Here is a 24,942-nt window from a genome sequence, read left to right as displayed (position 1 = left end):
GTTATTTTACATTTCTTCAGCATTACTTGCATTTCTTTAGAATTATTATTATTATTCTTTAGTATTATTTAGATTAACTCTATTTAAAATTAATTAATTTTATAATTACATACACCACTGAAATTGATTCACAAAGTGAAATATATCATTTTTTAAGAAATAATTCTGAACAGAAGAGTTTAAATTGCAAATCTGGACAGGAAAAAATACTTAGTTCTCTTATGTATTATTTATTACAGATGTAAAGCATGACAAGACTCATTTTCTTTCTTTCCTCAGCAGTGATGTGGGTTTACTCTGCACAGTCATCTGAGATAGATAGACAGAAAAAGTTGCTTAATTAGAAATGCCAAAGGTAACAGAAATTTTTTGCTCTTGAAAGAAAGCACTGCACTTTACAGGAAGGTCAGTTTATTTTATTGGCTGATGATGTTTACATCAGTGATGTCATGTTGCAAACTTTTCAATAGATTTCAGTAACAATGGTATAACCCTAAAATAAAGATATGATCCAGAGTTAAGACACAACCCACAATTCGGCATTGATATGTCACACTATTCATGGCGAGCAAACTCTTGTAATATACACATCTATAATGAAAATATGCAAAACAAACTATAATTCTTAACACTTATAGTCAGGAATATCTAACTATGCTGTAAAAACACTTCATATCTTCCAGTGTCAAAAGGACAAAACATTGTAGCCGTACTGGGATGCTACTATGCTTCAGCTGGTATCTTTAACTTAAGTTTTAGTGATTCCAGTCACATAGCAAGCTTATACCTAACATGACAAGTGATTTACAGGCTGAATGCCCTCAGCTTCAAGTGATTTCCTCCGCAGCCCGTAAAGTTCATGAAGTCACAGTTACTCTGTAAAGTTCATGAAAAGAGGCTCTCATAGACAAAAATTATCTCAATGGTAATCAGTTTGCTACCTGTATTCTTTACCGAGGAGGAAGGTGGAATCTTCTTCTCCATTCTGGATGTCTCAATCTATATTCTCTACCTGGAGGGAACAGGAGAGGAATTACATACTTTCAATCAACATTAAAGCAGGAAAACAACAGCTTATTCAGATAGTCTGCAAGAAAAAACACATTTACATGTATTTTGAAAGACAAACATTTCCCTCTCCAGTTGATGTATAGTATTTTGAGATGCTGGAGGATAAAGTCCCTGGTGGCATTGCTCTTCCTAAAGCTCCCGAGCCACTGTAACTTTTAAATCTAACCCAATTAATGGGCTGGGATAGTAAATCATACGGGTCACACACTGTGGTTGGTAGATCAGATCGTGTGAATTCAGGAAAAGAAAATAAACCATTTAGAACCACACATAAGCTATATTAACAAACATTTTCATACTGGTTTAAGTGTGTCTGTGTACAATAATGCTTTAGTTATAGATTCTTATAAGCAAAGTACTACTCAAACTGTAAGTGCAATCTTTTTTTTCAGCACGGAAGTTCTACCAAGTCCCACCTACATTACAGTTCTAGCAGAATCCTATTAATCAGTGTCGTGGTTTTGGCTGAATTTACCAAAACCGGACCGACAGATGGCCCTTCCCCCCCCCCCAAAAGAGGAGAGAGGAGGAGAAAGAGATAAGGAGATTCAGAAGTTTAGAATGAACTAAACTACTTTAATGAAAAATTAATATTAAAATAAAAATGAAGATGAAAATAATGAAATAGATACAATATATACAAAACCGTATCAAGCTCCCAGGATGACAGTCACAGCACCGGCAGGCACTGGGGAAGTCCCAGACTGGACTCAGTGACGAATGGGAACTGGATTCCAGCTCTGGAGTCAGGAACACACGGATCGGGATCAAAGGCAGATGAACAGACAGAGTCCTCTCTGGACGTCGGCCATCGCAGGAAGCGGGCTGACCCTTTTGATCCCTCAGCCTTTATACTAAGCATGGGGCAGATGGGATGGAATACCCCAGTTGGTCAGGTTTGGGTCACCTGTCCTGTCCACTCCTCCCCACCGATGTGACCCCTCTACGTTTTTTCCGTTTCCGACCCTCTAAGGGGGCAAATAACGAAAATGGCTGACCTTGGTTGTTATGACAATAAGTATAAGCAAGGGCCTCCCTGCATACCATTCCTTGGCATGGAGCACAAACATTGGTCTTATCATTCGGCCAAGGCCAATGGGATGAGGTTTAATAAGGCCAAGTGCCGGGTTCTGCATTTCGGCCACAACAACCCCAAACAACGCTACAGGCTTGGGGCTGAGTGGCTGGAAAGCTGCCCGGCAGAAAAGGACCTGGGAGTGTTAGTGGACAACCGGCTTAACATGAGCCAGCAGTGTGCCCAGGCGGCCAAGAAGGCCAACGGCATCCTGGCTTGTATCAGGAATAGCGTGGCCAGCAGGAGCAGGGAAGTCATCGTGCCTCTGTACTCGGCACTGGTGAGGCCTCACCTCGAGTGCTGTGTTCAGTTTTGGGCCCCTCACTACATGAAAGACATTGAAGTGCTGGAGCGTGTCCAGAGGAGAGCCACCAAGCCGGTGAGGGGTCTGGAGAACAAGTCCTATGAGGAGAGGCTGAGGGAACTGGGCATGTTTAGTTTGGAGAAGAGGAGGCTGAGGGGAGACCTCATTGCTCTCTACAACTACCTGAAAGGAAACTGTAGAGAGGCGGGGGTTGGCCTCTTCTCCCAAGGGAATAACGACAGGACCAGAGGAAATGGTATGAAGCTGCGGCAAGGGAGGTTTAGATTAGATATTAGGAAGAATTACTTTACTGAAAGAGTGGTCAAGCACTGGAACAGCCTGCCCAGGGAGGTGGTGGAGTCACCATCCCTGGAGGTATTTAAGAAACATGTAGACGTGGCTCTTCAGGGCATGCTCTAGTGCCCGGGATTGTTGGTTTGTGGTGGGGTGTTGTGTGTGAGGTTGTGGGTGTGGGGTTTAGTTGGTGGGTGCTTTTTTTTTTTTTTTTTTTTTTTGGGGGGGGGGAATTTGTTGTTTGTTTGGTTTTGTGTGTTGTGTTTTTTTGTTTGTTTGTGGTTTTTTGTTTTTTTTTTTAATGTGGTTGGACTCGATGATCTCAAAGGTCCCTTCCAACCACTAAGATTCTGTGATTCTGTGATTCTGAGAACGAGCAGTTTTCTCCACAATATGCCGTTAATTTCAGACAGTTAGAGGAGGCCTAGTTAGGATGTAAAGTTACAGAACAGAAAATTGCTTCGGTTTTACTTCAAACCGGGACAATCAGAAACACGCTGGAACACAGAGTACGCAACACAAGTGTAGAAGCCTTTACTAAATACCTAGCAAACGAATACTTGGTACAAACGCACATCCTTCATTATAGTTGTATTATGTTCAGCTACAAGGCTTACAGTGTGCTAAGGCTGAAGTGAACATACTCTTTTGATGCAATTGCGTTCCATAAAGAAATGGGACTCTGGATAATTCCCTTTTCTCTTGGACAAAAGGGTTTGTCTGGAGTGAGATACACCTCCAACAATTCTATTTTTTCCATATCTTTCCTTTCCCCTGAAAAATTGCTTTCAATTTTCCATAAAAAAAGCTTTTCTCCAAGACCTTGTTTTTAAAGGAAGATAAACCCTTTAGAAGAAGTGACATTTTCTAAGCTAAATTCTTTACAAAACAAAAGCTGCCCCATTTCCTTTTACTCTTCCGATAGAGAGACAGAAAAAAACCCAAGGCAAAGGTGAATGGAAACATAGAAAGCAAAATTATTTTTTTGGAGAGAACATAATTTTCTTATGTAGAATACAGCTGACCCCAAAATCCAAAAACTTCTAAATGCAAGTATGAAATTGTCAAAACTCTTCACTACTTCCCCATCTCACTGTTTATGATTCTGGTGGTAGATAACTGGTAGCTGAAATTATCATCCGTTACTTCTAGCTGTCTGACAGCTCTTATTCATTATGTCATCATCCCTCCCCTGCGTCCATTATCCAGAGAGTTCTGGTGTTTACCTTATCACCAGCAGAAATTCTATATCCTTGCCAATACCTGTCACTATTTCTAATGTATTAGGCTATTCTTGATTTCAACCACACATGTAGCTGTTACAACCATTCCCATAGACACTCTCTTCCCTATCTCATTCCCTTATCTTCAGCTCAATGCTCAGACAATTTTTCAAATACTGGTAGGAGAATCATTGTCCAAATCAGTGAAATTTTAAAATACAGCTATAGGACTATATAAGACAATGCATAGATAAGGATAGACTCACTTTTTTCTTTTCTTTTTTTTTTTTTTTTTGCCATCTTTTGTACATTGATTTAGAACTAGGTGGTAATTTGTATGCTATGACAAACAATCTCTGTGTTTATCAGCTGAACTGCTGCAGAGAGTGACAGAGACTCATGATACTCAATAGTGATTTCCATAGTTCTTAGTGCTCAATTTATTTTTAGCTATTTGTAGAATGAGGTAGCAATGTGGTTCAAAACAACGTATTAGTGGCCTTACGCGCCAATTAATGAAGTTTTATCTACCAATAAGGCTATATGGCATGTGGTGTGGTCTTCCAGCCACCAACCTAGAATCTGGAAAGTCATGCTTTATTACAGACATCTATGTTACCTCAGGCAAGAATTTTAAATGCAAAGCACAACCATTATCAAGTACTGCAATGCAAAGTTTTATATCTCAGTAACAGAAGCCCAACCTTAGCTTTAAATTAGATACCTATAATCTGTTTAACAAGCATCAGAACAGACAGACACTCAGAATGGGATATACAAAAGTCAACGTGCTAAATTGGAAGCCTTCTAAACTAACAAACAAGAAACACTAAGGAAAAATCTACCTCACTGTGAGGCTTAGATGTCCTGCTCTGAGTTACATGGATGTACTCTCTATCTGTGACACACAGCCAAGAAATTTATGAAGATAACTTAAAATAAATACATAAATAAAATCAAAACAAAACAAAAAAACCCCAACCCCCTGAAAATCCAAAAACCCCATTCCCTTCTCTCAAAATACAGCTAGAAGATGAGATGTTAATTACAACAGATCAGTGGTTAGTATTCACTATAAAATGAGGGATGCCTAAGTTTAATTCTTGTTCTGCCTGAGGGGATTTAAACCATCATCTCAGAGAAATACCAGTGCTTCTTAGGGTTATGCTTTCTGGGTGGAGGCACTCTTTCCTCCACAGGCTACATAATGAAGCAACCCAAATACCTGTCTTAATATTAGCAAACTTAGGAAAAAGAAACTTTGTCAAAATTAGTCATCTTGGCAGATCAGTTTAAAAGGAGGTCTAAAACATTGCAGGGCTCTTCTGTAAAGACAGATATATTTTTCCAATAACTCTATTTTACTTATAACAGAGACAATTTCACTGCACTTATGGGATCATGTTTTAAGAGCATCCTGAGGGTAGTAAATAGGGCTAGATTAGAAGCAGCCAAGACGTTTTAATAATGCTACTGAAACACATTTATAACACAGTTCAGCACATTACTGAGGAACACACTTTGTGGAATACATCTAGTTGTAAGATTTCTGGAGTTGGTCAGAGATGACCTGACCCCTGAATAGCAGGCTTCTAGAGACGGTCACAGTAACAATGACTGGATTTGGTTCTGCTCACAGTCAGCGTACACACTCTGTATTTTAGCTTTGCATTTTGCGTACACAATCAATCTTATCTGGGAATCAAATGAAAGTATCTCACTCTCAAGCATAGAACAGTGGCAGCTGAAACACATTAAAAATTTTACTGAATTTATTTATTATTTATCCTCTCTAATCACATCATCAATATTTGAAAACCTCACCTGGAAACACAGAAGAAATGTAGGCTCTGCAGACTTAATAAAATAATTGATCTTAAGACACTTCTCTTCCTTTTCCTTATTTTCTTTAATCTACGTGTATATGCTTTAACTCATAATAATGAGGAAATAAAACTGAATTATGTTAGCTCAACAGTGTTATCCACAGCGATGCTTCACTGAAATGTCTGTTCTGTTCAGGAAGTGAGATTGGTGAATTACTTAAGATTAATGACAAGACAAGACAGAACTTACATTTATATTACTTAGGCAATGATCTGGAAGCTGAGACCCTGACCTAGAAAACCACTTAAGAATGTCTTTAACTTTATTCATATGCTTAAATATTTTCTTGAAGTATGAACTAAGATCTACAGCTAATGACTTCAGACAGACATTTCTGTGCAGCTGTGACAATTTGTTTCAGAACTATTACAATTTTAAACACAGTTTAGCCGAGACCAAGCATGGAAAATTTAAATATCTCATGAAAGCTTTTTCCCAGAACACTGTAAAAGATGACTCCAGATTATAATGCTCACTCTGCCTCACCTTGCAGAGTTAGTTTTGCTAATGGCAGTACGCAACCAGACTTGATATAAGTTTTGTTACTGACTGATGTGGCCACAAGGTATCTGCGTACATACAAACACAAACTGCATATAGTCATAGAGCTGTCATATTGTTGATAGAGATGATTCCAAATATTCACACATACACATGTTTTTTACCTTGTGGTTGAGGATTTCTCCATGGGAACCCCCTCATCTGGTTATGATATGGAGGAACAAAGGAACTTCTGTGTGTTTGTTGGAACCTGGGATGAAATTCTCTTTGTTGTGTTCCTAAAAAACAGTATTTACTAAGCAACTCTGACTGTATATAAGATTAAATGAAGAAAAAGAGAGCGTATTTTTTTTCAGGAAACAACATTTCTTAGTTTTATGCCAAAATACTTATGGACAACTATGATTTTTCCAAACTAAAGTCAGCCTAATAAGCACAGTTCTTGTCCTCATTTCCATCTATGCACATCATGATTACAAGCTGTTAACAAGAGTATTTAGAAACCAGATCAAAATTTTATGACACAGATTTGGAGACTGCAGTCATTAAAACAAAACAGAAATCTCTGTCCAAATTGGAATCACAAATCATAATTAAAATGGTTAAGTACAGCTTTCAAGCAATAGCAGATGCTAACAAGGTCTGTTATCATAGTTCGCCAACAGATACCCTTAGCTTTGAATGCCCAACACCAATATGGTGTAGTAACACATCAGAAGTATTGCCATCACATAATGCAAAGTACTGAACTAACAAAAAATCATGTTGTCTGTTGTAATTTGCTGAAGGAATTTTGAAGAGGTAATTTTTATCCTCACAGATATTATAACTGATCAAGTATTGAGCAGGTAATAAGCATAATACCAGCATAAACACTGCAATTCAGTGTGAATTATTTCAAAGCCTCAACAGTCTCAACTTTCAGGCCAATTTGCAAACGGTGCTGAAAACCTCTCAGATTTTTTTTTCCCCTGAAAGTCAGGCAGATCAGGTGGGGAAAAGCAATGTCTTTAGTAAACCAAGCCATAAATTTAGGGGAAAAAAGTGGTAAGTCTTACGTAAGGAAAAAAAAACATTCTCCAGGTTGCCCAAAAACTTTCTTATATTTTGAACTATATCAGTCAGTCCAATAAGGAGCATTCTCTCTTCAGTGCCTCACTCAAACCTTCAATTATCAATGTTAAAATAGCTCCCCTGAGGGAAAGGAAATAAAAACTCTGAGTCACTGAGTAAATAGCACTAACATTTCTGTCAGTGAATGTATTATATTTACTGCATATATCTCACTAACTACGTAGCTAGATGGAAACATAATTTTATCCAAACTTGGGTAATCAAATTCATATGAATTCCTAAAAACAGGAAATATTTTCTTAGATCTCTCTTTTGGTTTCTTGGAGAAAGACCTTACAATTTACTTAGCTTGATGGGTTGCCTCTGTAAATGCTGCTGCTGTTGAAGGATAATAGACCTTATCAATATATTGATTTTATTAAGAAAATTAACACAACGCCAACCTGTGATAAATCCATTCCCTCTTGGTCTGCTCTGTATTGTTCTCTTCTTCGCCATGCAGGCCTTGCAAATAAAAGACTTCAGATTGTGGAAGGGCGCATACAAAGACTCCTGCAGACAACAGGGTTAAAAATCAATGACTGTTCTGCTTTGCTCTCTTCAGGTGTAGCACAAATCAACCACATATACAACGACGAAAAGAATTTCTTAGCCCACACTCATACATATATGAAGGTGGTAGATCCGCTTTGCGTTTTTTCAGAAACAAAGTTCAAACATTTCATATTACAAGTGGATCCCAGAAGGGATGTTTTCCCCTTTCTCAGTGAAATTTGGTTTTCTTCTCTGCTCACATCTGTAAATCACTTGCTTTTATGATTCTATTACCTTGCACCTGTAGATATACTTAACTAGACTTCTATAAGCAATACCTCAGGCAGAGATGTTTAAAGCCTCCAGAAACGGACTGATGAACTCATGGAAAACGTACCAGTGAAAATCAAAGTATCTTAATCTCATACATCAGAAAGAAAACTTAACACAATAGTAATGCATCAGCCCCAGCTCCTGACTGATGAAATATAACCAAGTCTAAAGAGAAATGGGGAATTAGATAAAAACGTTTACCTTGTGGTGTGATGAAAAGTTCTACTGTCAAAAGGACAACCTGAAGCTATTTAAAGATGCGGTACTAAGAGATGTGACATATCCCTAACTTTCACTGATTTCAGTGAGCCTTGAAGTATCAGATCTTAGAATCTGCTTCTTTTTTATTAATTTGTACTGGGCATATAGGCAGCAGTACACATTAAAAAAAAATTATGAAGAGACCTGAACCCTCCCATGAATTTTCCTAGTACATTTTTTAAGTTAACAAACCTCTTCATAGAGTCTTAAGCAAACCCCACAGATTTTTTTTTTTTTCCCACACAAACGGAGAACATTCTGTGAAGAACACTCACTAACTTTTCATTATATTCTTGGGAAAATAAATTAAGAATGTGTTTATGAAGGCTGGATGAAGGGCATGATCAGAAATGGACAAAACATATCACTTATACTGACTCCATTAGGTAATTTGGTTTTAATTTAAAAAAATTGATCATGAACATACTCATTAGTGAGAAGCACAATAAAAAGGCTAATAAAGTGATAATATCATTGCCTCACTGCTTTATGAGACTATTATATCCAATTTTCTGTGTGGATAAACAAACTAATATGATTACTGTTATGAAAAACAGAGAACTAGCATAATATGAGTTTAGCATATTTTTTTTAAAAAATCAAGATGGCTCTATTTTTGATTCTTATCAGAAGCTTTCCATTTTTTATCTTTAACAGCTGCTAGGCTACAAAGAGCTGAGCTACACAAAAACTTGCCCACAAATATATCAACTGCATTTAATTTATACATTTTCTTCTTTTTGGTACAAGAATCTGTGGGAAGCAAACCCTGAAATGTTAAAAATTTCTGGTATACATGTAAATATTTAACGAAGATTATATTTCTACTGTAATTTTCATAAAGCTATTAACTGTATTTAAGACCATCATAACTAAACCAATGCTGATTCTGAGATCTCCTGAACTCTCTGAAGTAATGTAACTGTCCAAATCATAGAGAAGGAACCTTAGGAGTTAGGAGACAAGCATCGAACACCGAAAGGAGTAACTTTTTTCTATTACTTATCTTTTCTATAACAAAACATCCCATCTAGAATAACTTTTTTCTGAATACAATGCTGTCGCTAATATCAGATTAGATTTATGGTGCTCAAGCATAGGTCGTTAACAAACAAGTGCTGAAAGATCTTGGCTTCCAGCAGTACATTATGCTCTGCCAGGAACTAAGTACCAGTTTTATTTATTAAAGTTGAACTTATAATAATAGGAAAAACCAATCACATATGCTTGTTGCTTTGCCAGTGGCCCCAGCTAAACTGGCATCTCTTGGCAATTCTCCCAAAAACAGATTCTTGCCTCAAACTGATAAGTTGGAAAGTTGTTTTATTAGTCTGGGAGCTCTCTCTGCCATGTATGTACCCTAAAACCGTACCTAAAAAGAGAAATATATTTAAACTACTCTAAAAATTCACAGGACTAGACTATTTCCCCCCCAACAGAAGAATTTATCTGGGGTTTGGTTAAACTAGAGTATCAGGATTTTAAAAACCCTAACCTAGATATTTCAGTTGATCAAGCAAATTTCCTACTCTGTTCTCGGGATCTAAGCATCTTAATTCCAGGACAGGTTAAAATATAACCTTAACCTGACCACTTCAAGAATTTCAAATGTTAGCTAGAACAAACTACCCAACACATTTGAAAATACTTCTTGGCCAATATAAATTTTGTACAGATTTAGATACATATTGTAAAAGCTATTCACTAACCTGAATTCTACCCAAATGGAAAAGAAGTATCAGTTTCACATAGATTTGTGTAGTTTTATTTTGTTCCGTTTATTCTTTAGACACTCTGTTGTTCTGCAAAAGTCCTACATGACAAACTGGATGAACCACTGGCCCAATCCAAAATCAACTGAAATCAACGGAGCAATTAATGGGAACCACAGGATCTGGATAGAGGCAATAGTCCTAATCATATGATTGATTCCATATGGAAAGGATTATCATCCTCCTCCATGCTGAAAACACATACATTCCATCCACCCACAAGCGTTCCACTCATCACTCCAGATCAGGACAGTATGTAATTGGACACAAAATTAGAAAAGAAAACTAATTACACAACAACTGATATTGAATGCATGAGATTAAAATCATTCAAACCCCAAAATTCTTTTCTCTGTAATCATTTTTATTTATTTTAACCTCAAGTGGTATATGTAATAGCAGGTAAAAACATTTCAAAGGTAAAATTTTCAAAAGTAATTAAACGATACAGGATTTCAGTTCCACATTGAAAAGAGACACATTAATTGAAGGTCTTCAGAGGCCAATCTACACAGATGAGTACAGACCTACCCAAGCATCTCTACATATTCTGTGCTGGTGGGGCACGAACCAGGTCTGGTCTGAGGCTCCACTGGTTTGCATTCAGCCTAGCAGACCCCACCTCTGAGCCTGGACATGATGCCACCCTAATGCGCCAGATACGGCCCATACCCAGCAAGACTCTGCTGACATCTCCCTGCCGTTGCCTGGGCAGACATGTTTTAAGTCATACTGTTTTTTTGGTAACATAACATGCAAATTGTACAAATCCCCAGATTCTGAAAAGTGGGATTGAGGGCTAAATAAGTACTTAAAGGCACAGGAAGGTACTTGGCGAGATACTAAAAAAAATACACAGATATATACCTTCCTCTGATTTCCAGTTCCTCTTTGCATTCACCAGACCTTCATCTCAAACTTTAGGTTCCTTAATATCTTTAAAACTATCATTCTTAAGCAGTTTAAAAATTATACCCAGTACACTTATTTAAAGACATTCTTAATACTTTGCCTAAAATCTGACAGGAAAAAGACCTCATTAATATCTTAGTACTAGAAAACCATTACAGGCATTTTCATTTTTTGAGACTGACAACCATTTTGACACTTCCTTATATTATTTTCTGAGTAGCGGAAACAAAAATAAAGGTAAAATTATAGCTTCCTTCTCAGTATTTCTACCTTCTTAGGTGTTTTTGGTGGAGAGGATGAAAAAGGAATAAAGAAGAGAAGAAAAATACAAAGAAAGGGGACCAGTGTAAACATGAATATTACAAAAACTCAAACAAGCACTGCCACCTACATTTTACAAAGAATACAGAACTGTCTTAAGAAGATGCGATTACTCACATTGCCTTCCAAAAGCTCTTCCAAAGGGCAACCTCGGTGTGACTGCTGGTATTTTTCTTGAAAAAGTTTCCCATCAAACATCTCCCAAGGCATCAAATCATCCATCCTGAATGGAAAGCCACAGGTACTATTGGCCAAGAGCAAAGTTGTAAGGCCACGAACAAACACAGCACCAAGATGTACAGCTCTGGAGTCCACTTGTGCAAGCTGTAAACATAAAAAGAAAAAGAAAAAAAGTAGGCTTCAAATCAGGGAATACAAGTAACCTTACCATCACATATAGCTAAGTGAGCAGCAGAGCAAATGATAAACAGTCCTTCAAAACCCATCTGGACACCATCCTGTGCAACCTGCTCTAGGTGAACCTGCTCTGGCAGGGGGGTTGGCCTAGATCATCGCCAGATGTCCCTTCCAACCCCTACCATTCTGCGATTCTGTGAATGATGGTTCTCTATTGCACAGTAGAATTCATCAAAGGTTCCTGTATCTGTCTTTATTCAATAAAGTGAAATAAGTGAAGTTCAATAAAACAAATACAGCATCTCACTCAAGTTTTTAAGACAGATAAATTAAAAATGAAAAAGTAAAGACGAAATAAATTACTATTCTCCATAATATTTCTCAAACATTAGCAGTTTCCCAGAAAAAAACCCTGTTAGTGGAATGCAAAACATGAACTGGGAGAATAAAATGATGTGTACAGTGATCCATTAATCTTCCACAGTTTGGGAAATGTTACAGCACTTAGAGATCATTTAAATTGTAAGATTTGACAAAACAAAATTTATTGTGCCCAGACTTTTATTTTAAACACTCTGAAATTTCCTCTGGAGTCTGAAAGTCAAATAATTTCACTTCAACATGGATGTCTCCAGAAGAAATACTGAAATGGTATGACAACATCCAGAAAATGCAAAATGACAAACTCAGCAACACAATTAAAACTCATGGTCAAAATAAACTTGATGGGTGAATTTAACATCCCGCTGTGGAAGAGCATAGCAAACTACAAAGGCCTTGAATCCAATATAGGGAAAACTGTGATTTTAAGTATTGTGTAAACAGTACAAAGCTCCTCAGTGGGGAATGCATCTTCCACAGTCTGTACTGAAGCAGTCTGTCAGAATCAGGAGGGATTCATAACAATGCAGCCATCAGTACTGTAATCCATGGCAGCTGTTGTACCCTTATAGTACAGTTTTCCTTGCAGTCTGTTATACTAGGAATGGAATTGCATCTGAAATAGTCCAGAACAAAAAGGACAAAAATGTGGCTCAAATTTGTCTTAGCCCTAGCTCCTGGAGAGCTGTAAATTATTTGTTTGAAATGCAATGGAAAGGGCTCACCCATTATTACTACCAATAATAACGTGTTACGTCTTGAAAGATCCCCAAAAGACTTAAAGGTATGAACATACACATTAGTGCCCTATTTAAAAAAAAAAACAAAACCAAACAAATAGTAGCAGACAACATGAAAAGCTGTACTAATAGATCAGAACTTTTACTCCCCTAAGGTCCACATAACAAAATCGGGAAACCTTTACTAGCAACATGGAGCTACAAAACTTCTTCTAAAAGAGACAAAGACAATAAATAATGTGGACAATATTGCTAGAACCTGGACAAGGATTTAGGTTTTCTGTATTATGCAATGAGCTCAAGATTGTTCTATAATTTGACTACATGAAAATAGCTTCTTCGATAAGGTTCCCCCTAACCCGAGGCAAGGGACAGTAAGGTTCTGTTAAGCCACCTTGAAGATGAGGTTTATCTCCATTGCCTGTTTTTTCTAGTGTAAAAGAAAAAGAGGACCTAGAGATGATGGTGCAGGCAAAAGATACGAGGCAAGGTCTGCCAGAGAGCTCTTGGAAGATTTTCTTCTGCCTCCAGTGATTCCTGGAAAGGCATCAAGCTGGCTGCCAGGGCACTGACCCAACATGACACTCAGTACTTTAAATTCATTCAATACAAATAACTGAAGACAATCACTGACATCCAGACAAATGCAGAAAGCACAAGTTAATTTGAGCAGTCATTTAGAAAATGAAAAGTCCATCCTTTTCTGACTGTGACGCTCATACTTGAGTAAGGGAGACCTTCTTCTCCCCTCCCTTTAAAATAAAAAGAACTTTCAGTATGGGATCAAGCTATTGAGTTTCAGAAGTTATTGTCTCCAGATGTAAGCTATCATTTTGCCAGCTGAGACTAGTAACTACAAGCACACTCATAACTCGCTTGCTCTGGGAAGTAAAGCAGGTTTGTGCAAACCACTTAACAATGCTGAAAGGTACTTTAAAGAGGAACATGGTTTAAGTAAACCAGTATTATTCGTACTAAAGTAGAGCATAACAGTGCACACAGCCAGTTATCATGTTTCTTATAGTGCACTAACCAGATTGTTTATGATCACCTGATCAAATCTCAAGACCTGCTAAGGAAATAAGTCCACATCACCAAAAGCTTTAAAATGGAATCTGATTGGTTTTTGATTGCAAAGAAAGACTTTTTGAGCAGAAGTACAAAGAGTAAGAACTGCTGGGAATCTTCAGAACTCCACCCCCTCCCCTTTTTTTTTTTTTTTTGTAAACTCATCCAGCTAGGGAATTCTTTCGGAATTTATGCACTCACTCTCAATGCAACAATAAATTGAACTTCAAATAACTTCAATAAAATACTTTAGAGCACTTTGACAAACACTAAATGTAGGTAAAGTTTTAAAGAGCCTTAAAGCTCTTCAGCTATAAGGAAAATGGACATGTTAAGCTACAATTAGCAGTAGAGTCCAAAAGTAACAGTAGCACACCAACCTGCTGAATCCAACTGGGCCAAATTTATATCAATATGACTTATACCACCAATAGTCTCGTTATTATAGATCAGCACAAATACAGACTGAAATTCCCTGTCATACAAGTCAGTATCTTCTGTCACTGCATTATCAGTAAGTACTGATAATGTCAAATGATTTAATTACTGAAAACAAACTTTCATTAAGAATAATGAAAACAAGTATTTAACCTGTTGAAAAGAAAATAGTAAATGCTGGCATCTGCACCAAGAAATGTCTGTCTTCTAATTTAATGTCTGTGTACTATTGTACTATATGACTATTAATTCATACCTTTTTGTCATTTATTGACAAGGATACTTTTACTGTCCTTTTTAATCCCACTGGTACCAAGGATGTAAACCAGCTGTTAGAGCAGATTACTAATACTATATGTGGAAGCTGGATGCCATCTGAGCCATAAAGATATAAAATCTTTATTTTAAGATCTATTTTATTCTGAAAAATCTAAGAATATACCCCAACACAAATATGTGATTAACCCAACTTTCTTCAGTGATGTTATTCAAGTTAGTGCAAAACAAACGCATACGTATTTGCAGAACAAGTGTCTAAGTGAGAATTTGAAAAATTTTGCTTTTGATGGTGACGCACAAAATAGTAAAATACAGAAGAGGCCTCTGAGTGCTGTCTCAAACTGGAGGTCAGTGTAGTACTGTCATTGATGGTAATCGTTACTTCTGCCAAAGTGAGTATGAAGTCTGAGCCACCAATACAACCCTAGCTGTGATCTTTTCAGCTCCACCTGTCACATACTGGTTAAAAAGATAAAATAATATTGCTGGTGACAGGTTTTACAGGCAGAAGACTTCACTGTACAGGGACATCAATCCAGAACTTTCCTAAAGCACTGAAGTATCAGGGGGCAGATATTGGGTAAGGCTTGTTTTTTTTAATGGAAATCAATATTGGCAAGACCAACGCAAGAACTATCAACAGTGATTTCTTTATTTTAATAAGACAGGAAATACATTCATTAAAGAGTAGTTTCTATTTTTCATGTCTGGCATTGAAAAACAAAGAAAATGAAAGCACAGTGAGTCTGAAACAATAAGCCTGTGCACATGGCAAACCACAGACTTGCTTTGCCCTGGGAATGCTCACAACTGCTTGGTGCCTGCAATGCAAAGACATCACGATGAGGAGAAGTGGAAAATTCCAAAAGAAAAGACGTCTTGCTTCCAGGGCATTACACCCTAGAGATTACTTCTTATTGGAAATTGCGTCTGTTCTTTTTACTATTTTTATAAACTCAGGACCCCAGTGAATCATGTGAGATACACCCCTGTGATCTCGTTGCTGCTACTCCTACCACCAGCTGATGACATTTGTGTGAGAGAGACAGGGAGTGCGTGAGAACTGCTCCTCCTGCACCAGCTGCCTGCGCTGTGCCCCTGCTGCTGCTCCTACCAACAGTAGCTCCCCACCATCCCAGGCTCTGGGGGAAAAGATTACTTTTCCTATTCGCCACCATTAACTGAGGGCCGAGAAGAGAACTCAAAGTTCATTGTCCTCTGGTATCACTGCAGCAGAGGTTACTGATATTGGGCTTAGAAGGCCTGAGCTGAACTGGGTAAGCCCACTTGAAAAGAGCAAGAGAAGTGCTACAGTACCCACATCGCTAACGTATAGTGTTTTTTTCTAACAATTTGAGAAATGTCTTTGCTAGAAAAGCTGTCATCATAGACTCCTATCACGCCTTTTTCTGCTCTAGAAACACAGGGCTTCAGCCTGTGGACCACAAGTTGAGGCTGATCTCTGCACTTGTGTGCATCCGCACTGACCATAGAAGAGGCTTTCAAGAAGCAAGTGTTTGCTCACAGGAGCAGTTTGCAAATCTAATACCCACAGACTGTATATCCTGCTGAAGAGTTTTTACTTGCAGGAAGAAAAATACATGGATCTTGTATATGAAATGCAAATTTCCAGTTTAAATTACATCTAATTAAATAATAATAAAAAATAATCAGGATGTAAAAGTACCTTAACATTTTAAGGAAATACTACTAGTCCTCTGAGTCTTCTTTGTGGATTCACAAGTGATTTTTTGATAGAGGTGTAAACCAAACCTTATCTTATGCAATTTGAAAGCTGCACATTCTATTTTCAGGAATATGCTAAAAAACCCCACAACTCCTCATCCTTTTAACAGAATTTGAACCCTCTAAAGCCCATAGAAAACAAAGAGGTTCTACTGCACCTGAAATGTGAGGGCAAGTATCTGAACACGTCAGACGTCAGCAGACACAAAGGAATGCCAGAACTGACCCACTGGCAAAGCCACCTCACTACCTTCCTTTGTAGAAACCAAGGAGAAAGGTAAAGATATGATCATAATTTTAGAATTCTTTACTTGGTGCTACTTAACACGTCATCTATATCTCAATGCACTAAATACTATATTTCATTTAAAAACTGGTTCCTTTAGTAGGATTTTCAACAACATTCTGGGGACACACTTTTTCAATGCAAAAAAAACCCGTATTAATAATTGTTATTTAGGTTAAAGTTGTTCTTATGCATTTAATTTTTTTCTTATTCTGTTGCCTTCTTCCCGTGGTTGAGCTAAATACAGGAGATATGGCTACGCCTGACATCTTGAAACATAAATTTAAAAAGAAATAACTTTAAAATTACATAAGGCATTTGTCCCTCCCCTCCTCCCTTCGCCAGCCCACCCACCCTCAAAAGAACATACCTGTCTCTGTTATGAAAAGGAAAACACAACATTCAAGGTCAGGTTAGTATTTGCCAATTTCTAGCTAAAATTAATCAATTGCAGAACAACAGTTAAAAATCAATTAAATTTTACCCAAGCAATAAACTGCTGGAATTCAAGTGATGGTGATCAAAATCTGAGTACTTTCCTAGTTTAACTGGGTTTTTTTTAGATCCATTTGAACTCAGTCAGCATATTATCACTATACTACTTCTTACATTACCTCCCCAAACCCACCTGTACCTTAAATGATCAAATATGGAATTCATGCTTGAGCAATAAAGGCAGCAGGTAGATCCTATCTCAGGAAATTGTCATTAAAACAGTAAGGCTTAGCTTTGCCTAGGAGAGGGAAGGCACATTGTGTTCCAAGTATAAATAGATAAACTGTCAACTGATGACAACTTCACTGAAGTTAAATTCCCTGCAATGGAAAGTATCACTAAACAAATTCTTTCAACCAAAAGACAGAGTCCTTTCTTGAATTCCAGATCTTCCTGCCTTCAGCTGTTAGTATAAATTCCTGGCGTGAGTTGCCAAAAGATGTTAATACCCCTGTGCACTGGAGCTATATGCTCTGCTCTTGAGCAAAGAAAACCTAAACTAGTGCAATGGTGACAAATTTAAGGAGTGTTATCCTACCGAGATGGGCTGGTGAAACAGTACATTTACTTGGTATCAGTCAGCTTTAAGGGCTGCTGGGAGCGTAGTACATCACTGGCTTCCTGGACCTGTCCAATTGAGCAGGGAGAGGAGCAGCAGTATTTTGAAAACAAAACTAAGGTTTATTCTGATAAAAGATTACGGCTTAAATTAAGCTCTTCCTGCTTAAACAAGGTGTGTGCAAAGGAAAATGAGGATTGAAAAGAGATCCTACGAGGGCATCTGCTGCAACAGAAACTAGAAAAACCAGTTTTTAAATGCTTCTAAGGCTTCGCAGTAAATATTTAGCAGTAAACACCCCAATTGTTTAGTGTTTATATGTTGAGAAAAGTTTATTTACTGGGTTTTATCAGGAGTTTGATGTAAAATGATACCTCTCTGTGGAACAACACTGTTATTTACATTAAGCTGAAAGCTCCAATGAAGTCAACCTATTAAAAGCTTCAAAATGGCTTTTACCTTTAAGCACCCTACAAAATAATAACACAAAATACTGCTAACCTATCTGCAACTAGATAAAAATCTTCTTCAGTTCCAAAAAGATTGCTTCTCATTTCTTGTTTAATTTTCAAAAACATTGGCCTTTATCAGAGCTCTTAACCACATCTACAACAAAACCCAGCAGAAATCACATTTCTGTGATGATGAATATCACCAGTTTAAAAATTTAGCCCCTTCAGCTTATTTATACAGAGTTACGCAATAGATAGCACACTAGCACCTGCAAAAAAAAGATTAAAATAACATTACTTTTCTTATTTTAGCCACAACTGCTCGACTCTGATCTAAATGATTACTGGGCTAATGACAGTCCATAATACATGTGACATTTACAGAACATTCACATAAATTTTGAGTTATAGTCATCAGGCTAACCACCTGACCGTAGCCCAGCCACCAGCCACATCTTTTCTATTAAAATTCTTACTCTCTTAAATACGTGCTTGTGGTTTTGGTGACATAGTATCTTTGAACCTCCTCACCTTTCCCTCATATAGATAATATTGGATTTATTTGGTAGCAATATATATTTTATTTGTTCAGGACTCTGAAAACTCTTATGATCACCTTTTCTTTCCTTTTGTTTTTTTCATACATCAGTTAAATGTTGTGGACTTATGAGAAGGGGAAGTATTGGTAGCTGCATCTGCCTTGCAACTAATAAAGTTTGTCCCTGATGGGGCATAAAATGCTGACAGACTCCTGGCATGTCTGCACCAGAAACTGATGGGCTCCTCTATGTGCTATGTCACTGGCATCTGAAATGGTTCAGTAATTATCTGAAACTTTTTCCCATGCCTGTAGCAATGTCTCCCTCTGACATGGATGCCCTAGTAATGTGATGTCACATTAAAGCTTCCTCCTGTTGGGCAATTTAGATAGCCTTCCCCTTCTCCCCAGCTGTCTATTTAAAACAATCAGCACTAATCTATTTCTCTCAGAGACTCCTACATCTCTGTCAAATGTGACTGAAATTAGCCAATATATTCAGAAGTTATTAGGGGACACGGAGAAAAAATTAAAGAACAAAACAAAAGGTCACTTCCCTCTCTTAGTTCCAGTAACTTTCCATTGTAAACCTTCAAAGATCAAACTTCTTCCACTTCCTTACTTTCTGACACTCGCTATAAATTTCTGTATTCTACTCCACACTGAAGCCCCTCATTTTAAAGATTTTGGTAAAGGAGCTAGTCATTTTCCACTACCTGCATCTTGACCACACTCCTGATCTAAAGTCCTTATCCATACCTTACCCCAGGCCTTTGCCTTTGTTTAATCATAGGGACTGGTCCATGGAACAAAGTTTTAGGATTAAAAATTCTGCCACCAACATGACCCCTGGGCAGAGCATGCTTGGCCACCTTTGCTAATGCAGCGTGTCCTTCCACAGCTGCACATTATACTGGCAAACGATAGCTGTTTTGGGACGCAGCTGCTCAGTGTGCTGCTCTCGGGTGGCTTATCTTGTGGACTTTTTTTGCAGTGTTCTGTGAAACTGTTGCCATGGATTAAGACATCGTTGCGACTACAAAGAAATTTTGATAGGTGAGAGTTTAAATCTGAAACTGTCCAAGGATTAATTAGCCAAGTTTAAAAATGAATTTTGTTTTCTTTTCCTCCCCAGAGTCAGAGTAGATGCTCAAGATCTATTTAGTTGTCCTAATGTTTGGCCATTCCCTCTCTTAAATTGTTTTGATCATATACTTTTTTAAGGGCCTGATCTATTCCCCACTGAACCCAACAGAAAGACCAGTGAATAACAGCAGAATTACATTAGGAAAATTTAGTATGTCTGAAGCTCTGCAGCTTCCAGAAGTATTATTACAACTGTTACTAACATCATGTCTGGTATATAAGCTCTTAAAATAAAACCGTCATTGAACGAATATGGTTAGTATAGAGAAATCCATGAGAAAAAATACTGTTTACCAGTGCAATATAGGTTTTTAGTTGTTGTGTTGTGTGTGGTTTTTTTTTTTCTCTGACAGTTTCTTTGTATTGCAAAGCAGCTGCACAATAAGATTGTTGATACTACAGTTGCCCTTTTGAAGTGATATGGTCCAAGGTAAACAGCTCTGGCTAAGGAATTTTCCAGGAGTTAAGTCCACAGGTTGAGGAAAAAAAGAAGAACTGGTCTGCTGCTATTTCATGACAAGCCTGAGGTCCAAGACAAATCCAACCATGAATTAATGCAGCAGTATCTCAGACGACCTGTGAAAGGAACTGCCAACATGCAGCCTGTGATCAGGTATGTTCAAGATACTAGGAATTGATTTGCAATTAAGCTGCAATAGGGTATTCACTTCCAGAGTGCCTATTTCTTTTGGAATGGAAAACTGCCATACACGGCTTGAAAGTTACAACAGGAACACCAACGCCATGCTGTAGTTCAGATGAACACATACAGTGAAATTAGAGAATCTTTGTTTGGTGCACACAGCTGTTGCATGAAGATGGTCTTCTGAGCTATTCAAGAACTGACTACAAATAATGGTTTTAATGAAAGTAATATTACTTACATGTAATATTCTGCATTTTCTTCTATCAGCACTATGTCAGAGCAAATTGAATATAAATAGGGAAACAGGTTATGTGAGAGTAACTTGGCCATTTTTAAAGGTATATTAAAACATGGAGAAGAATGTTGTTTAAAAGAAAATGCATGCTCTGTAATAAGCCAAATTTTGGGATTTCAGCACTTCAGCCAGCATTGGACTCTGCAGGTACTTTGCTGTTGAAATAAGCATTCACTGACATTCCATCCTCAGGAATTGATCCACAGCCATTTTAAAACAAAAGGTACCTATTTTTTTCACACATGGTACTGGGCCAAAATAAACTTCCTGCAGAACCACTATGCTTTCAGCCTCCTGTATTTGAAAAATATTACTTGCCACTGTTGCTAGACTGAAGTATGCCTCTGTTGTATTGAAGCCTCACTGTACAAATACAACATACAATTGTAAAAGTAAATAACACTGAGCAGATTGAGGGATAGTTTTTTCAAAAGTGTATTGGCACAGATCTGCTTTTATTAAATTCAGTAGTAAAGTTCTCATTCATTTTAGTAGGAACTTAGAGAACTTCAGTCCTAGCACAAAAATATTTTCTGCCAAGATGTATTTCTGTATCCTATACAGAGAAAGTAAATAGAAAACTATTGCTAAATAGGAAACGATACTTAGGCATGCATTAACTGCCCTTGCTAAAACCAATACATACACAGTTTCGCATTTGGCAAGGAAATTAATGTCTCTTTTAAATTTCTCAGGGGAATATATAGCAGCCTAGCTGAATGTAATATGCCTCTTTAGTTACTATGCATATACTTCCTACTAGTGCTGGTGAGACACTAGACACGCTGATTAGATTCTTAAACAATTATCTAAATCTCCCTCTAAATCACTAATTTTGTTTAGAGGTAACACACAACTACCTTTACGCATCTGGTGTTTACTGTCCCTGTGTGTTGTTTCCTCATGTATAACACAGGGACAGAATTGCCTTAACGAGTGATGATGTCTTGTACCGAGATATAACGCTGGTATGGGATGTTACAATGGACACGTATCACTTTTCTCTTAACACAGCTCCATTTCTTTATAAAAAGGTCCTTTAACCACATGTCAGCACATGACGTTCAGTGAATGTCAAATGAAATAATCTCAAAATAAAGCTGAAAGGGAGGAGAATATACATGTGACATCAGTATTAGTTTTAAGAATATATTAAAAATTCACTAAAGAACTTATACTATTGAGACTACTGGTGCATAAGTGTCACAATGAAGAACTAAAATATGAGAAAGAACTGAACAATTTGACCAAAGTCATAGAGGAAGCAACAGATAGGAACTGGACACCGTCTTGACTTTTAACCCATGGAAAATGATAATGTCAGTCAAGAATACTCTTGAGAAGAAGGGGAACAAATCAGTTCTTGGTTATCTTCGCTGTTTCTGGTATCTTCAAGATGAACATTTCTGCTATTGCAATTTGAAAAATTCCAGTACATCCTACGAAGCACTGTAACCATATGCCTAAAGGCTTCTTTTATCTTCTTTCTCCATCCACCTACAAATGGCTCATTAGGTCATTTCAGAAAACGTTTTTGCTTCTCTGAAGTTACACACAGCCATCTGCTTCTGCAGGAAAAGCCTAGACAGATGTGCAGCTTGCATTCCTGCTCAGGCGTGACAGGGGCAGGCAGGCAGGTGCAGGCAGCCCTGAGCAGATGACAGGCAGGTGCATGCGTGCCACCACTTCCTGACTGCACGCTCCCTTCCTTCCTCGGCTCCAGCCCCTGCGCGTCACCTGCCCTGCAGGTACACGGGTCAGCCCTTAAAGGCAATGGAGAGCAACCCCACCTACACCACACAAACACACCTCCAACCCTCATGTGCTGCCTCTTCCTTCCAACATACAACATGCAAGGAAGTGAAAACTATTTATCTCATGAGCAAACGTACACTTTGATCAACACCAGCTTGGCAATAAAATGTCAGTTGATACCAGAAATTATTATTTTCCCTCTCTAATAAGTTATCGCTGACTTTTTCAAAGCTATCAGTTTGCTTAATATTTTGGGAGAGGTTTATTACTCGCACTACCAATAACTATATTTCACCTTCTGCAGTATTATTGAACATGGATTAAAAATTAACAGTAATTTTGTTATCTGAAATTCCACAGTGTCTTTTACCTCCAACATTATGAAAAATTCTTTATGCTATATGAAGTCTAAAAGGAATGTATAACTGAAACATTGCTCGTTCCATTGCTGTTGAAACTCTGCTAATAATGAGCTATGTGGCAGTAAAGGGCAAAACTCACAGAAAAGCAGAGCAAACTCATACAGTTATGGAGAAAAATGCAAGATTATCTTCCATGTAAAATAATATAAATCCTCTAGTTTAAGGCCCTTGCTCAAAATCTTGCTCAAGATTTTCTCCATAAGCAAACTGCATCCAGGGAAAGAAATGAATTTTTCTCAGAAGGTAGAAGAGCTGATCTAGTCATGAGGGGGGTTGTAGTTGTGCCAGTGACACATAACAGAATGCACACAGTTATGTGAATTCTAATACTTGAGCTGATGTCAAATGTAAAAAATGTTCAGGGAAACAGATGCTAATAATGCCAGAAAATATACCCAATTTGGTAAAGAAGAAAATGGGGGAGAGCAATCTCATCTGGAAGTTGAATATGTTAGCCTAAGAAAGTTTTTTTATATGTTTATGAACCAACAGCAGCAAAGACAGATAGAGCCAGTTGTCCACGCAGCAGGACCAAGAAAACTTGAATTTCTTCAGAACTTCAGAAGATGACTATGAAAATAGCAACAGAATTAGAGATGGGACTCTCAAAAAAATACTGTAAACAATGACTAACTTCATGAATCAAACTAATGCTTGATCCATGCAAACGCAATACTTCACTTTCAGTAACAGAATGGGGGAGCCATACGCACCACTTCAAAGTCATTAGAGAAAATAAATAGGTTCTGTGATACTGAACTAGGCATGGAGGTGCCTGGGAGGCCAAAATACAGTTATTAAGAGAAAAGCAGAGTATGGAAGCCTGAATACATTCAGCCTTAATATACAGATTATATTTAAGCAGGTTCATTTGATGCAACTTTCTCTTGATTAATCATGTAATTTTTTTTTCAATGTTTTAGACCAGAAGTAATTTAGCTGCTGGAAGACTTTAAACTGTTTCTATTTAGATTAGTTCATTTAGGACTATCTTGAGGAAATGACAAGAAAGGTAAATTTCTGAGGTTGAACAGGAACTGAACCAATATCAGCTTGCAATCACACCCCATACTGCTGACTTTTGTTCCAATTAGCCCAGATCACTGAGAAAACCTGAAGACTGTAGATGAGAAAATGGGTTGGGAAGCAATGCCAAGATCAGTAAACCATCTCAACCCCCCACTCCCCATTCCCTGCCAGTTACAATCTCACCTATCATTTTAAAAACACTTTTGACAGATGCAAATTTTGAGGGAATATAAAGCCCTGATTCAGTAAAGCATTTGGGAATGCACTCAAATTCCACTTTAGTTAATACCAACATACATCACAGAAGCAGGTCCTAAGTAAGTAAGAATATTGTAAAGATCTCAAAGATAAACCTCTTACTTGTATTTTATGTTTTCCTCAATTCAATTAGATTTCAAGCTAATATGTATTAGGAAACAGTCACACAGGCACAATAAACATACACTCCCTGGGGGAGAGAGGCGTTTTTAAAACAATTATGTTTTGAAAAACACAGAGAGCTCATAAAGCCTGTTTGGAGTCTGTCTGAAAAGTATCACATCTAATGGTGTTGACAAATGTAGCTTGGCTTGCCAAATAGGTCAGAAGATTGAAATTCTGGAATGTTCAGAATCTGGGTATTATTTATGCTTTTCTGTCCACATGGCAAAGGAGAAAGAATACTGAGCTTAAAAATACAGAATAGATTTAGCAACATCCTTCTGAAATTTGCAAGACCCTACCTAAGATACCTACAGACTACACTAAA

At 37.6% G+C, this 24,942-nt stretch overlaps 1 protein-coding gene across 1 annotated transcript in view; it reads right to left on the bottom strand.

Annotated features, from left to right (window-relative positions):
• The window catches only part of FAM120B (family with sequence similarity 120 member B), a 56,651-nt gene that overhangs the window by 3,213 nt on the left and 28,496 nt on the right, over window positions 1–24,942 (bottom strand). The window contains exons 7-10 of the mRNA XM_074168686.1: window positions 11,680–11,886; window positions 7,873–7,981; window positions 6,520–6,633; window positions 942–1,012 (exon numbers count right to left, since the gene is read on the bottom strand). Coding sequence (XP_074024787.1) covers window positions 951–1,012; window positions 6,520–6,633; window positions 7,873–7,981; window positions 11,680–11,886 — 492 coding nt within the window. The 3' untranslated portion in view covers window positions 942–950. The remainder of the gene's footprint in view (window positions 1–941; window positions 1,013–6,519; window positions 6,634–7,872; window positions 7,982–11,679; window positions 11,887–24,942) is intronic.

Source organism: Numenius arquata, chromosome 2, assembly GCF_964106895.1.
Source record: "Numenius arquata chromosome 2, bNumArq3.hap1.1, whole genome shotgun sequence".
In the NCBI taxonomy this organism is placed as follows: domain Eukaryota; kingdom Metazoa; phylum Chordata; class Aves; order Charadriiformes; family Scolopacidae; genus Numenius; species Numenius arquata.
Note: the sequence above shows the minus strand (reverse complement) of the source record. Positions and strands in the feature narration are given on the sequence as shown.